The 15713-nt window shown below is 48.5% G+C and overlaps 1 protein-coding gene across 2 annotated transcripts in view; it reads left to right on the forward strand.

Annotated features, from left to right (window-relative positions):
* The window catches only part of TTC28 (tetratricopeptide repeat domain 28), a 171550-nt gene that overhangs the window by 135128 nt on the left and 20709 nt on the right, over positions 1 to 15713 (forward strand). For both annotated transcript variants that reach the window (XM_063350762.1, XM_063350763.1), the window contains 5 exons: positions 191 to 300; positions 610 to 739; positions 1173 to 1391; positions 3428 to 3593; positions 9158 to 9298. In XM_063350762.1, the coding sequence (XP_063206832.1) occupies positions 191 to 300; positions 610 to 739; positions 1173 to 1391; positions 3428 to 3593; positions 9158 to 9298 (766 nt within the window). The remainder of the gene's footprint in view (positions 1 to 190; positions 301 to 609; positions 740 to 1172; positions 1392 to 3427; positions 3594 to 9157; positions 9299 to 15713) is intronic.

A 15713-nucleotide genomic window follows, 5' to 3' on the forward strand; every position in this document is an offset into this window, starting at 1 on the left:
GACACTGGCACTGCCCTGCTCAGTGTCCCACTGCTCAGCAGCTCCGTGGCCATCTCTGCCTGCCATGGCAGCCTGGGAGGCCGGGGGCCACCCGAGCCAAGAGCCCGCCAGGCTGCTGAGGCAGAATCGCTCCAGAATGGCCAAAGCACCCTCTCCCCTTTGGCCCTCTCTCACTTTGACTCCTTTTCAGGACTGAGGCTGGCAGAGCAGCTGGGACGCAGAGAAGATGAAGCCAAAATCCGCCACGGCCTCGGCCTCTCCCTCTGGGCGAGTGGGAACCTGGAGGAGTCTCAGCACCAGGTATACCATGGTCTGCCCCGTGCTGGCCAGCTTGTGTCCTCTGAGCCCTTCGGGTCATTCCTGTCCTCAGGGGAGGGAATGTCTGGCGCGTGCTGGGGAGGGTGTGTAATGCACTGAGCCGACTCAGGCCCGTGTGCCGTTCTGCTCCATCCGAAGTCACCTCCCCTCTGCCAGGGATGCTGCCATCCCGAGGGGCTGTCTGAGGCAGACCTCCCCTGCCTGAGGGTATGTTGGCCCTGGATCCTCCTGCTCTCCCAGCCGGTGCTTTGTGCTGTGTAAGGAAGTCACTGTGGCTGTTTTCCCTCACAGCTGTACCGGGCCTCGGCACTGTTTGAAACCATCCGACATGAGGTGCAGCTGAGCACAGATTACAAGCTGTCACTCTTCGACCTGCAGACATCCTCCTATCAGGCCCTGCAGCGAGTACTTGTCAGTCTCGGTAAGAGATGCCATCATATGCTGAGCTGAACTCCAAGCCCATGCCATCAGTTCAACTGAAGTTGCGGGGGGCAGTTCATGATACGCCTTCGCTCCTCATCTGTCCAATACAGCACAGCATTTCTTTGCCAGGACAGAAATAAGGGTCTCCTGCTTTGGGTGTCAGGTGCCTTTGGATCTTCTTTCTTGCTTCGTCCATTCATTTGCCTTTCTGTGGCTCGTTTTCCCATGTTAGTACCCGTGTTTCCCCGTGTTAGTACCTGCAGCCAAGATGATCTATGAAACTGTATTCCGGCTACTCTTTCCAGAATAAATGCTGTGACCCTGGTTTCCCAGGCGTTAGTTTGGGTTGGGATAGCAGCTGTCCCTGTTCCTGCACATTGCGCTGCAGACGACATTGGTGTCAGGTCTGAGAGATGGCTTTGTCTTTTCAGGGCACCATGATGAAGCGTTGGCAGTAGCAGAGAGAGGACGAACGAGAGCATTTGCTGACCTGCTCGTGGAACGTCAGACTGGGCAACAGGACTCTGATCCCTATTCTCCAGTGACCATTGACCAGGTCCTGGAGACAGTGAATGGCCAGAGGGGACTTGTTCTCTACTACTCACTGGCTGCAGGTTATCTGTACAGCTGGCTGCTGGCTCCTGGGGCAGGTGAGGTTCTTCTTGGAGATGAGACAAAGGGAGAATTGTACCATTTGTAGCTTGGAATGAATCTGGGACCAGAGTGAACATACGAGGGAATCCTTTCCATCTAGTACCTTAAAGCTGAATAGACTGGAAATGATGGCATAGCCACAGCAATAATGACTTGGAAGTGCTTATTCAGGGCTTTGATGCTCACCTGGAGATGGAAATGTTTCACATGTTTAATATTTCCATTTTTCAACCTCTAATCCGTATATATTTCCCACAGGGCAGAGCATAGCAGTAATGAGATTCCAAGTATGTTGGCTCTGTGAGAGTCTGCTATGCATAAGAATCCCTACTTTAATTATATTTCTGTGCCTTATCCTTTCAAAAGCTTTTGACGTTTATTCGCTGAAGTGGATTGCAGAAAACAGAAGGGCGTCCCTGCTTCCTGATATGCCATTGAACTGCCTGATCCTCTGAATTCTCCTCATATGAATGTGGAAACACTTATCACAGAGGAGCAAGGAGGATTAATTTGAAGAGGATTGCTTTTTGCAGACAGCTGTTGTTCATTATCTAATAAAGTGATGACTGTAAATTTTCATGAGTCCTTTCTGGATATAATTTAATAATTGCAGTCCTTCACCATGACAAAGCTAAAGAGATAAAAAGCAATATTTAGATTGCACCAAAAATGCTTCAGGAAGGGAAGCAAGCGTTCACACGTGCTTGACTTCAGATGGGGTGACAGCGATTGGAGGATATGCTTTTTGGGGGCGTTTTGCTGTGTAGCATGTATAAGTGTAAAATGGTGGTGTCCTGCCATGCGTCCAGTCACTAATTGGCTCTTCAGGCCTGTAGTTGGCACAAAAAAATGCCAGTAATTCTATAGTATTAATGTCAAGCTGAACTTACTAAAATGATATGGATCAGAAGTATAGGGTTTGCCTCTAGGCTTCATGACCAGTCTCCCTCCTCCTTGCCCAAACTGGGTCTTGTGAAAAAGCAGTTGCGCTCTTCAAGTGCGTGGGTTTGCGACTGCCTCCTCGAAGGCACTGTCAGGTGCTGGGAAGGAGAGGGGCTGCGGTGCTTCAAGGGTTCCACTTGAGCAGCTCTGCTGGGGAGCTCTTCAGCAGTGACTCCGGCCCAGCCACAGTGACCTCTTCTTGTGTCGTTAGTGCTGACAGAGAGCGCAGCGTCAGTGGCAGCCCGGGATCCTCATTATCCCGCTGAGATGGGACCCTTGGAGCCTCTTCGCTGATTCTGTCTTTGCTGCTGTTACTGCAGAAGGAGTTGCTTTATTCTTTATTCATCCACTCTTCTTAACTGGTTTAATAATTTATGCTGTCAAGGCAAACAGGGCATCCAGAACAGCCTTTTACTGTTGATCACAGGCTGTAGAATTAATTATATCAGAAAGGATATGCCAGTCTGAGTGGAGGAAGGTTTTATCTGCAGGAGTAGTTGAATTCTTAACAAAACAGTGAGTGTCCTTTATCTGGTTTACCCATTGTGAAATGCTATCTTTTTATATTTTACTATGCATTAATCCATCTTTTTCTTTCTTTGTATATAATGTATTTTCATGCATATGAGTGAAATGAAAAATCTTTGTGTGATGTGAGGAGGTTCTGCTGTAGTAATAACACTTTTGTTCAGCATTTGAGCCTTGTGTGTTCAATTTGTGTGATCAGAGGCTATTAGTAGGTATTTTTCATGCGCGTCTATTGAAATGCGAATTACTCTGGTAGGTGCTTGTCTGAAAGATCTGTTTTATAATTTATATAAAACTGCTGCAATAGCAAATGCATTCTGAGCATCTCATAAAAGCACTGCTCTGCCTTTGTACTTTTGAGCCATCATTTGCAAAGCACAATACCAGATTTTAAAAGCAAGGCTGTAATACGGAATGCTGGAAAAGCCCTGTGGAGACGTGGCACGGAGTGCTTTGCCCCAGTTGTACTCAGAATGCCAAATGCTGTGCCACTTCCTAGGCAGTTGCTGGCAGTGCTCTTTCTGCCCTGCAGAAATAACCTCATGATTCTGGTGCCTTGTAGGAATTCTGAAATTTCATGAGTATTATCTGGGTGACAGCCTGACAGAAAATGCTGGGGAATTCCATGAAGCCAACAGCGTGACCCTGCAGACAATAACAAACTCGGCGCTGGAACAGTACATCTCAAGTGTGCGGGAGGCTCTGGGAGTGGATTCCTACTATACCCGGTAAGTTGGGGAGGGGGCTCTAACATCCTGGTTCCTGCTCTCCCACCTAAAAGCAATTTGTAACAGTCTGGGATGAGCTAATCGGCTGAGAAGTCTGAGAACTGAGAGTCAGAGTAGGGGCAAATTTTCATTGCAGGCACGAAAAAATGGCTTTATTTTTGTATCCATGGCCATTTTTCTGCCAAGTAACTCTATGTGCACATGCAAATAAGGTTTGAACCCATAGGCTGGGTAATGAATCTATAGATCAGATGAGGAGGCAGATGCCATGTCTGACTGTATATGGGCAGATTCCATCCTACTTACAGTTTCCAGTGTAATTAATTCCCCTTCAAAGGTTTACTTATGAAAAACTGCAAATACCACAGGAATTCCACCCCCCTCCAAATACGTTCCCTTGTGGCCATAACTGAGTAAATAATTTACAGTGAATTAATCTGTCTGATGAATTTCAGCAAAGAGGGAGGAACCTTACTCCAGTTTATTACTCAGATAGGTTCCACAACTGTGTTTCCTCATTTTTTTTATCCTATGGATTTATCACAAGTCAGGCTTTTTTACTTATTTATACTCAATCTCATGATCTCTCATGGTATTTGGTTTGATTTATTGATTGGATGAGTATAGTTTCTATGCTGATATTTACAAGTAGTTTTTCCTCTGAATGCTTCTGTCTGAAAAACAGAGTTGGGGATGTCCCTGTCTTCGTGTGTTCTTTTTGAGTGAAGCATACAGGGGAAAGGATGTGGCGACAGTTCAGCGTGCTGTTATAAGTGAAGCTTGCTACCTAGTCTGAAATTGCTTTGGTTTTGGTGGGTTAGTAGCACACCGGCAGTTTGCAGGTCTAGTTTACTACTAGTAGGAAGGGGACCTATATGTATGTGTTGGCTGATTTGTTAACCAGCCCCCAAAATGGTGCGAGTGGAGACACAGGCTCTTTCGGGTTATATGGTGGTTTAGGCTTTTTTTTTTAAACCATTTTGCTTTTTTCTGCAGCACTGAGATTTGTGAGGGAAACACTCTTGAGTCCCCGAGACTGTGGACAAACATCCTCTGGCCCAGCTTTGATGGTGAAAGCACTAATGGTGCCATTAGCGGCCCGTGCTCGAGGTTGCCACTCTGCAGGTCCCTCTCTGCGCGTGACCCGCCGTCTGCAGGGACAGTGCACGCCTGAGCCAGGGGTTCCACGTAATGATGTTGACCAAGAAAGAGGAAATGATGACATCGATCCTCAAATCGATTTGTGCTCAGGGTTCTGTGGGCAACTGGGAAACTGTTCAGCTCTCCTAATTAGTCCTTGTTCATTTTTTGTAATAGCTACCGTAGGCAGCAAATGCGGCTGTGTGGGTGAGACTGCAGCGGCGTGAGTTAGAGTGTTGCCGTGCAGAAGGCAGCAGTAAAACCAAGCTGTGCTTTGTAGTCCACTCACCAGCAGTGTCCTCGGCTTCCTGCTCTTGATGCTGACACCTTAATCTTACAAGACAGGAATTTTCCATCGGATCAAAATAAGAGTGTAATCCCAGGCCTGAAGTTTCCCATTAGGTGTTTCAGCTATGTAGAATGGTACCAGATTTCCTACTTGCTTTCCCCAGGGCTTGCTCCGGTCTCTCACAGACAAATTAATTCTCCCCTTGGGGCAGGGAGAACATGACACTTGGTTGAGTTACGCCCCCAGCAGCAGTAACCAGCTTGCTGGGTTTGAAGCTCTGAGAGGGCTGTGGACACGTGTGCTCAGCGCAGATGGTGAGTCTGAGTCCCTCTGTGCTTTTGCTTCACGGGAGCATCTGATGCCGGAAGGGAGCTGGAAGGCGTCAGAGGTTCTGGATTCAGGTCTGGTAGATTGCTTTTGTTGTTTTCACAGGTTTAAAAGTAAATTAAACAATGTGTGTCTATGTTGGGATACTGAATGTGTCCTGAAAGGTTTGCAAGGCAGGATGGGCTCAGGTTGTGGTGACGCATTCTTTTGGTTTTACTTTTCTTTAGGGAACTGAAGAGAAAGCTCTGCCTAAGTTTCTTTAGTTGTTTGGTTTTTTTCCTGTACCAAAAGAAATACTGGATTTGTGAAAGTTTGGGAAAAGGTGTCTCTGTCAGATAAATCAGTGGCGCAGTGCCAGGCTTATCTTTGCTTCTCAGTGCTCTCGGTGCTCTGGCGTTGCTAGTCCAGGGAACGCACGCACTGGGCTCCCCAGCCCGGCCTCCTGCTCCTGGAGCCTGATTCTGGGCTCGGGCCAGCTTGCAGAGTTGTTTCAAAGAGCCACTGCCAAGCTGTTTAGTACGAGCACGGGGTTGCAAGTCAGGAATCGGTGCTGTGCACTTCATGTGCGACCTCTGAGGTCTGGCCAAGCCTTGCTGCTGTTGTCCGTCTTCTCCGAGAGAGACAGCAGCTCTCCTGCCTTAGGCCACTGCGAGAGATGTGAGAGCTGGGACAGTCGTGGCAATGAAATGGCGTGGCCTCTCTGGCTTACCCTCTGCCAAGAGGACAGCTTCAGCCCTCTGGCATGGGGCTGTCCCTCTGCTCTTGGGCCGGGAGCGTTTCCCTGCTGTGATAACCCGCTTCTCTGGCAGGAGTGTGAAGGCTTTGGGGCCTCTCCGGTTCGGGTATGGGGACAGGACTGGTGCTGCCACAACACGGACTGCCAAACGGCTCTGTGTGTCTGTGTATGTGTGTTTATACACCTTTTCTGTGGTTCCTCGGGGAAGAGTCCGAGATGAGTTGTTGCTGGGTGTCTGTGGGCTGCACTCAGGGAACACGGACGGTGTCCCTGGGCTGGGCTGTGCAACAGCTTAAATAGCAGAAAGTTTGAACAGAAATAACATGTTCCCATTCAAGTATACAAAATGCTGAAAAGCAGACATTATTCCTGCTCGTCCAGGAACATCGGAGATAAAAGAACTGTGACGCTTTTAAAACTGTCAAGAAAAAAATCTGCAGAATGACACTGGCTGAGCCTAGCGTGATTTCAGCTCAGTCATTAGCCAAGAAAGCTTACTAAAATAAAAGACAAAAAAAAAAATCAGGGATCTGTATCTCAGTGTGCTGCTTGGAAGGTTCTTGGCAGCTGGCTAAACATTTATATGCAGTTTATGAATGGAATTCATTTCCCAATAATTGTCTATATTCGTATAACGCCTTCAGGCCTGAGCACTATTCCTGGCGTTAAGTTCGACTTCAATAGAGAAGTTTATCACCTGCGCTACCAGAAAAGTGCTTGTTCAGAACACTGCCAGCTTGAGAGGAGATCTCAGGATTCTTTGCTGTGTTTTGGGGCCGTTGGATTTTTTTGTTTTAACAGGGTGGCTGTTGTGTCAGTCTCCTAAAGAACACAAGACGCTTTTTTCCCCACTTCAGTGGAAATCTGCCCCAACAACTCCCAGCCATGCGGCGAATTGAATCTTACCCTCTAGATATGCATATGCACAACTGAAATCTGCAGTTATGCCTCGGGTAACACATTTGCAGAGACTTTTTTCAGTTCCATTAACCGTTTGTCACCACAGATTCTCCTCCTGGCAAAGGGAGTTCTTTGGTCTTTAGGTTCTGGGATGAGTTTTTAATTTACTGTGATGTCAGCGTCCTCCTCCCTTCGTGGTGATGGTAGTGGTATGGTTTTGGTTAAGGGTTCTGGGTTTAATGCTTGCCTCTGAGATCATTGGGCTGGTGTGGTATGATCGCAGGCAGAAGCTCTTTCCCCACTTCAAAATTATATGCAGGGAATTAAACAAACAAATCTTGCCTGTTCCATGTGGGTGAACGTCATGTTCTGCTTTGAAACTCTTTCCCCACATGGACCAAGTGTTTCCCTCCAGCATTGCTGGCTGCCACCACGCTCCAGCGCACCAGACCCGCAGGAGAAGCTGTCATCTGCAGCCCGTCGAACCTGTTCTCTGCCTACCAGCAAAGAACAGAGGGACATAAATATGTATGGCACACACGTGGAAACTTTTCTTTGACTCTGACATCTCAGTTCATAGCTTGCTTAGGAGCACTGTGGTTGTGTGCTTTTGTGTTCAAATTTAAGTGTCATTGCCTTCTGTAATGCCGTAGGCATGTTTGTAGGTGCTGTTGTGTCTCCGGAGCGGCACATCTTCCCGTTTTCTGCTCCTGGAGAGGAAGGGATGCTGTCATGGGTTGTGTCGTCAGGATTTTGCTGTGGTGGTGTTCAGTTCCACACTGCAGCCTTTGCTTTCCACTAGAAATGGTTCCTTTCAGCTGGTCTAATTAAGCTGACAAAAAACCTCATAAAGTGTGAGAGACTTTAAAGTCTGCTTGAACTTGTGTTGGGACAGACTCCTTTCTCTTTAGGGAGAGCATGTGGCCTCTTTTGGGTTCATGAACTCAAGATTTTTGCCTCTTTAAGGAGCTCCAAATACTCATTGTGAGTGTTACTCAAAACTGTGCCAGGACTGCAGACCAAGCCTGCAGCTGGAGGAAGAACATGCAGGAGGCAGCTGTTGACAATGTTTTCTTTTCCCTTTCCCCGCCCCCCCCTTCCCCGGCTGTTGTTCTGCTAGCCCCATTTCAGCGTTCAAGAAGTGATTGTCTTTTGTCAGGACTTATTGTTTCAGGTTATTAAATTATGTTGACCTGGAAGTGTGCTTACAAGATACCCTGTGGTCCGTACAGCAACACAGGGACAGCTCTAGTTACCTGCACAAGTTCGTGTTGTGCGTTAATTCAATTCGTGTGCTCTTTATTGGAAAATGTGCCCTTGAGGACAGGCTCAAAGTTATCAGGAACCCAAAAGGAAACAGAAATGAGATGCAAGGTGGCTTCAGCAGGTAGCATAACAGGTTTAGCTTAAGTGTACAAATCCCAAGGTCTGTGATGCGCCATGTAATATGCAAATTAATTATTAGATTAAAGGGAGGTGACGTTAAGAATAGTTCTGTTTGCCTGCTGCTTTTAGAAAGAAGAGAAAACATTAACAGCGATTTGACGGAAAATCTACACTGAGGTGATAATTTAGATATTAATGCCAGGGGATGGAAAATTTAGAAATTGTGGGCTCTGTTTCTCTCTGTATTGCTGCTGTCCTAGTGGCATTGATAAAATTTTTTCTCTGTGCCTTCCCTGTTTGTATAACAAGAGCAGCAACACAGCTCCCTTTTTTACGTTCCACTTTGCCAGGGAAGGAAGCATACAAAGCTTGGAGTTATTCTTGTGGAAGTCTGAAAAGGATGCGGGTTTGTTCATAGGCAAACGCCTGTTTGTAGGCAAATCAAGGGCTGAGTTGGTGTTCCCTGCAGACCTAGCTTTTCTGTGTTCTGCAACAGCTTCAAAAGTCCCTCCCTGCAGTGCGTGGCAATTTGGGTCCTGTATTTCCATCAGTGTGTGCCACTCTCTAAATCTTGAAGAACGCCTAGGAGAAGAGGAGGGGTTGGGGTTGTTACTCTCTGGCATTCCTAACAGGGGGAGGTGATGCAATCCAGGGAAAACTTTACTTTAGCATTTGTCTGAGGTTGTGTCTGAAAAACATTTTCTCTCAAACTGGCTGGGCGTTTGTCACAAAGCTGTTGCTCTGTCTTGCATCAATGACTCCTTCACGGTGCTGTTCCCCCTGCAGAGCCTGTGCCAGTAGCGAGACTGAGAGTGAAGCTGGGGATATCATGGACCAACAGTTTGAGGAGATGAATAACAAGCTGAACTCCATGACTGATCCGACTGGCTTCCTGAGGATGGTCAGCAGGAACAACCTCTTGAACAGGTGAGAATACAGCACTGCACTGTGGGGGTCAGTGAGCAGAACGAGACGTCTTGGTGACGGGCTTCTCTCAAAATGGCAAGTTTAGGGTGCAGCCGATGCCATTGCTCATGGTCTCCCTGTTGCCCCAAATCCTGGGGGCACAGAGCAGCAAACTGCTAATGCCCTTTACGGTTGCAGCAACCATCCATTCTTTACAGCATGGATGTATGGGGAATGTTAAGCATCTCTCTTAGGAATAAGGTCCACATGTTAGTACTGTGCAGCACTCTCCCCTTCTGAGCAGAGGGGCCCTTAGGCATTTCCCCTTTGTCCTTTTCCTTTGTGTTCTTGTGGTGCAGTGAGAATTCCACCCTCCCTCAGGAGAGCTCTGCATCTTGCTCTTGATGGGATTGAGAATCCATTACTGCCTAGTGTTGCATGTGCATCCAGCCTGGGAGCTTGGAGTGCCTGGTGGCTTTCCACAGAAAGGTGGCCGACTGGGGGTTGATCTTGTTCTACAGACTCAAGTGTTGGATACGAGGGACAAAGAAGCCCTGCCAGGTCCTGGAATGGCATAGGGTCCTATTGCTCTTTCTTTAGAAATAGAAATTTTCGGTAGGAAGGAGGCAGAACAAGGACTGAAAGTGTCATTGTGCCTCTTGTGGAAGGGAGGACCTCAGGCACTGGCAGAGACCTAGGTAGGACTATGTATGTCACTTAAGAGCTCAGTAGCTTCTTTTGGGAGATGTAGGGGGTGGCATCTTCATTGCGTTTCTAGGTGAATTAGATAGCTTAAGGTGATAGCCAGCAAGGACTTGTCAGCAATTGTTAAGTGACAACTCTGTCCTGAGGGACAGCCATTTCGAATTTGCTCTTCTCCTGGCCAAGCACTATTTTTGACTGTCTGAACAATTGCAAGGGAACTCAGTTTTGTCCCTGCTGTCTATGAGGTGTGGTGCTTGGAGCTCTCTGCTACACACTTATTATGGAAATACTTCTTTCTGTTGATCTTCACTGTTGTACTGATTAGCTGGGTACGTGCTGCGTTTCCAGAGTTACAGGACTGTGCGCTAGCAGCGCAGTCTCCACTCATTTTCTGCCTCTGACGGCTTGATCAGGTCTCAGTCTTTCATATTACTGTGCTAATTAGGGCAAGCATTTGAAAGGAAAATTAAAGACAGAATTTTTCCAGTGTTACCACTCCCCCAGCGGAGAGGGGCTACATGACGCAACGCAGAGTTTCTGGCTAGATCTGTGCTCCAGCATGGATTGTGAGCGCAGGATACCCCAGGCCTTTCTCAGCTGGAAAAGAAAATGCGATCAGCCTGCAGCGTTGTGAGCCATCGTTGGAGCTTGTGAGCTGTAACAGCATCCCCATGAAACTGGGAGCTGCCTGTTGGCACCGACAACTGGCCTGTTTTTCTTTCCAGAATCCGCATGTATATCTGTTCAAGCTGCTGCACGGATGATGAACTACGAGTACTTTCTAGTTTGGGATCAAACAGGCGGATCCCCAGGATTGCTGAGATGTTTTGCTAGTTCATCGGGCTTAGGAGGACAGGAGGATGCCCCTCTGGTTACAGGGGAAAAATGTGATCCGGTTCTGCTCCAGGGTATGCTAATCCTCAGGAACACTGCAGAGGCCAGCCATGCGGCATCTATGTCCTTCTGCTCTGCCAGGTGCATTACCTTGAACCTACATCCAGGAGCTTACCTCGGGTGCCTTGTTTGCGGCTTTCAGGAGAAACTCAGGGATGGGGCAACTTGGGCACTCAGTTAAAGGCACCCTCACAAGAGCATCAGGAGGAGCAGACATGTCTTTGATGTTCTCGCCATGAGCACTGAGATGAAGAGAACGAGAAGACACTTCTGTATGGCCTGCCTGCCACCATTTGCCTGCAGATGGGGGCATACTGGGGGGCTGTAGCAGCAGAGCTAATGCTGCCACATCTGTTTTGCACCTGGCTTGCTGAGCCCTGAATTCAGAGTAGATGTTGTGGTCCTGCCCAAGCCTTTCAATACCTCCTGTGCTTAACATCTGCTCCGGTCCCATAGGTGATCAACTGGAGACTGCAGAGTCTAGAAGGACACTGTAGCCAACATTAGCTGGCCTCTTGCTATACTGTGTGGTTCTTTATAATTAAGCTGTGTAGAGGGTGGCTCACAGCATGCAGCACTCCAAGCTTGGCACAACAAGGAGACGTCCTTGCAAGAGCCCTGAGGCTTCAGGAAGGAAGCAGCCAAAAATCTCCATGGAAGAGAGCTAATTAAGAAATAAAGTGGGAGCAAGCAGAATTTCTGCGCGCTGGCCTAGAGCTCTAATAAGGAACTGTGAGCTCTTAGACTTTGGTCAAGCAACAGAATTGAGTGGTTAGCAAGAGCACAAGCTGTGATCTTGCAGCTCCAGGCTCCATCTCACCTCCCCTGTGCAATGGCCTTTCTGCCAGTTAGTTCTGGAGTGAGTTCATGTCACCGTAGGTCAGTGCTGAGTGGACTGTGGCTGCTGTAGTGCTTCAGAGGGTGGTAAAAGTGTGGCTCACAAGCAGTGATTGAAGGTATGGCATCTGTTTGCTTTGGCTTCTGCCACTGCAGGGGACAAAGAGGAGTAGGGCCTGCGTGGAGCTGAGAAAAAGAGCTTGTCTTCCCTACTGCCAAGGCAGGCCCTGCGTTCCTCATGTGGGGCCTGAATGCATGTTCACATCTTGTGCTTGAATGTTGGAGATCCTCGAGGGAGTTTGCATGGCTTGGGGCCAGTGCAAGTTCCCTCACGCACAGGAATTGCACATGCTGTTAAGGTCCCATGTTAGAAAATGAGGCCCTGGAGATGCTGGGACTCTGGAGCCATCCAGTCTCCATGTCTGGCAGCAAGCGGGTGACTGAAAGGAAGCCCTTGATTTGGGACGGGGGCCCTCTGGCTGCTGTCATCAGGTAACCTGGCTTTTAAGCAGAGAGAATAGTATAATTTTTTGGCAGTTCTGCTTAGAAGGCAAAAATGTGGGGGTTTGGCAGTTAACTTAAGGAACTTCTGAGGAGAAATGGACTTTGGAGGAGAAAGAAGCACTGAAGGGATGCTGCAGTGATCTCAGTACTGGGCAATAGCTGTCTAAGCTGTGGATGTCCCTGATATAGCCCCCAAGATAGTCCCAGTTGCTCTTACACAACTTCTGTTTTCTCCACTCCTTAGGGCTCTTAGACTTTTGTTGGGTTTCCAGATTAAAATCTGATTTCCTCCCTGCTAGTCGCCTTCTGCTCCAGCAAGGGACTTGATCGCTGCCTGTACCTGAGTATAGCTCCCCCACCTTTTCTTTGGCCTCTCCACCATCATGAGGATACAGTTCTCCTTCCATGTACCTGCAGAAAACATGAGAATCAGCCCTGACGCTGCTCAAAGGGTCAGATACGCTTCCTTGAGAGCAATTTTTGCAATGCAGCGTGGTGAGAATTTGTAAAAGGCAAATTGGGAGGTAAGGAGCAAAATAACTCGAGATGCATATTAACTTCTGCCAAGGCCATTGCTATCTCCCAGCTCCCCTTACAATTGCAAAGAGTTTGCTTTTTCCAGCAGTCAGCATGCTCAGGGTTCATGGCCAATCCTACAAGCATAGTTGCAGATTTCCAGAGCAAGCTCAGTGCCGCAGTAAGAGCAAAGTCTCTGTGAATCCAGCCAGAGGAATCTAGCAGAAGGTGGTTACAATTCACATGGAGCCTCAGCAGTAGTGAAACGTGGCCATCGCCAAGATACTGCTTCATCTTTTTTTGCTCAGGGTTTCATCCTGGTGACCGTCATGTGATGACTGAGCATTTCTCCTGTTGGTGTGGGACCCTGCCTTTGTGTTGATTTTGGCCTTGTTGGCTGTGCTTATGTCATCGCACAGCGAGGACCAGCTGCTCCCTAATGGATGGGGAGCCAGGAGCAGAGCCTGAGGGCCATGGGCCACCCCAGCAGGACCCCGTCCCACAGTACCCAGTGAAGTGAGCAGGGCAGATCTGGGGATGGCAGCCAGAGTCAGCCAAGAGTCCAGGTCATCAGGCAAGTGCCTGGTGATGAGGCAAGTCTGAAGTCAAGCCAGGTGTGCAAGTCAGGATCAAGTCTGGCGGTGGTAATTGGGGTGAGGCACAGCCCACCGATGACTGTGCAGGTCCACTGGGAGAGGGCATCCACTCTGGAGCATAAGGATAGGGGTGTACCAGGGAAGCTCTCTGGCCCAGGACAAAGTGAGGTCTTTGGAAGGCAGATAGGAAAGCCATAGCTGGAGAGTCTCGTCTCTGTCTGGTTCTCTACCATAGGGGGTGCAGTGCTGTGGCTGCCCAAGCACAGACCACACAAGCAGAGAGTGCAGGGTGGTCTGTGGGTTTTGTGCAACCACTGGTGGGTTCTGGAGATAATTGCAGATCCTTGAAAGCATCCACAGGGAGCTCGTATCTGAATGTTTTCTGGAGCTTCCCACAGCTTGGTTTTGTAAGCGTGTCAAGGCTCTGAATGTGGATTCGGGGCTGCATCGCTAGGAAGGGTCTTTTTCAGAAAGGCTTGGAGAATGACAGGCCTGATGGGCATCCATAGTCCTGAGGGCTGTCGGACCACTGCAGCAGTGAGTCTGACTCCCGGCTCTCCAGAATGGCCGTGCGTGGTCATGAGTAGTATCTGACTCATCCAGAGTCCTGACGAGGGCCAGGGCAAGAGCAGCTCTGTGCTGATTGCAGTATGAACCCCTCCTTCCTGCCCGGCCGCAGCCACGTTCATCCTCGGCAAGTAGAGCCAGGCCCTGTGAGGCTGGTGGTAGGGCAGATCTGTCAGCGCTCAAGCCTTGCGTGACAGGGGCTTTCTCCCCCTTTCTGTGAGGCTGTCATGGGATCGTGCTTTGTTCTTGCATCTCCAAGACAAAGGGCGGAAGCAGAGTTAATGCTGATACATGCAGGCAGTCCCGAGTCCCAGTTTGTGCTGTTTCCTCCGCTTGCTGCAGGTCAGGCTGCCTTACACAAAGGGTTATAAATAAGCAGCACTGCGGAGTCTGTGCAGAGACTTCCAAAGGAGAGATTTTACTGTTCCGGAAATCAGGGGACCCCTCTACATCGCAAAAGCAATGTAGAAATGATCAGTGCAGCATCCCAGAATCCGGCACGGCCGCTCTCTAGAAGGGGCTTTTGGCCAAAAGATTCAAAAGTCTCCCTCTTGCCACATTGAAATCACCTGGCCTCAGAGGGCTGACAAGCCACCTGGAGAGCCGCGTGTTTGCACTGGTTTGGGAAGAAAGGGAAGAGAGGTGGCCAGGGCTCCAGGTCTGCTCTGCAGGCTACAAAAGATCTCTGTCCGTCCTCCCACTATGGATTTTCTCTCCTCTTTGTGTACGCAAACACACAGGCAAGAGATGTGAAAGATTTATGATACTTCCTTGGCTTTGTTCTAATAAAAAGCAATCCGAGTGGTGAAGGAATAAATCTAGAGCTCCTTGGCTGTGAAACCAAGATGAAGGAGGCTCTGCTGATTAGAGTAATCAAGTCCCTATTCCCTGCAATAAATTACTGTGTTAAAATCGCTTAATACAGAAGGTGAGGCTGGCGAGTGCCACCTGCTGGCAAATAGCTGCTTCCTGGGAAGGTCAGGGCTGTTGTGCTTGGAGGAAAGCTCTACCGGCTCCCTGGTTTCTAGGTAAGCAGTGGGGTATCGCTGCCCCTCCAGAGTGGTATGTCAGCCAGGACATACTAGAGGGATGTGCTCTGACCACAGGGTTCAGGGCACTAGAAATGCGTGACATTGGGAAAGCACAGTTTTTATTTCCTGATCTGATTTTAAAATCTGTGTTTCCATACATAAAGTATGGAAACAAACGAGCACTGCGAAGCGGCCTTGGCACAGTCAGCTGCTGCAGTGAAGCTTGGCAGAGGGATCCAGTGGACACCAGGCTTCTGTTTGCATCCTTAAATTATTCCTGCTGGCCCGTAGGATGTAAATCCCTTGTTAGTGGGGAGCATGGGTGGTAGCATCGTTTTTTCTTTAGAGAATAGGTTTTAGACATGATGTGAGCTGGGTCTGGAGACTGATGGCAGCAACTGAGCAGAGAAAGAGAGGGGAGAAAGAAATTTTCTGAGTCTGTGGTATGTGTCAGAAAAGGTCAGGGGTATGTCTCAGGCCTGGGGGGTGGCACTGGGAGGAGTGCACTCAAGTGCAGTGTTTTTGCTCTCCTTGTCTTTTCTTGCGTGTTGGCTTGATCTGGTAGTGTGAAGAGCCACCGTGCCTATATGTGCCGGAGACAGTGTGCCTACGTGTGTGTGTATATCTGCTGTAGGCATATATATGCATACATACAACTATATATGCCTATAGCAAATACGCAATCAACTATAAATATATCTTATTGATTAACCTATCTGTTGGATGCTGAGTTTTCTTTTGATTTCCTTGATGTGCAAATACTTTCTGGTTTTACTTCTTTTCTGT

The sequence above is a fragment of the Chroicocephalus ridibundus genome, chromosome 13 (assembly GCF_963924245.1).
Source record: "Chroicocephalus ridibundus chromosome 13, bChrRid1.1, whole genome shotgun sequence".
NCBI lineage: Eukaryota > Metazoa > Chordata > Aves > Charadriiformes > Laridae > Chroicocephalus > Chroicocephalus ridibundus.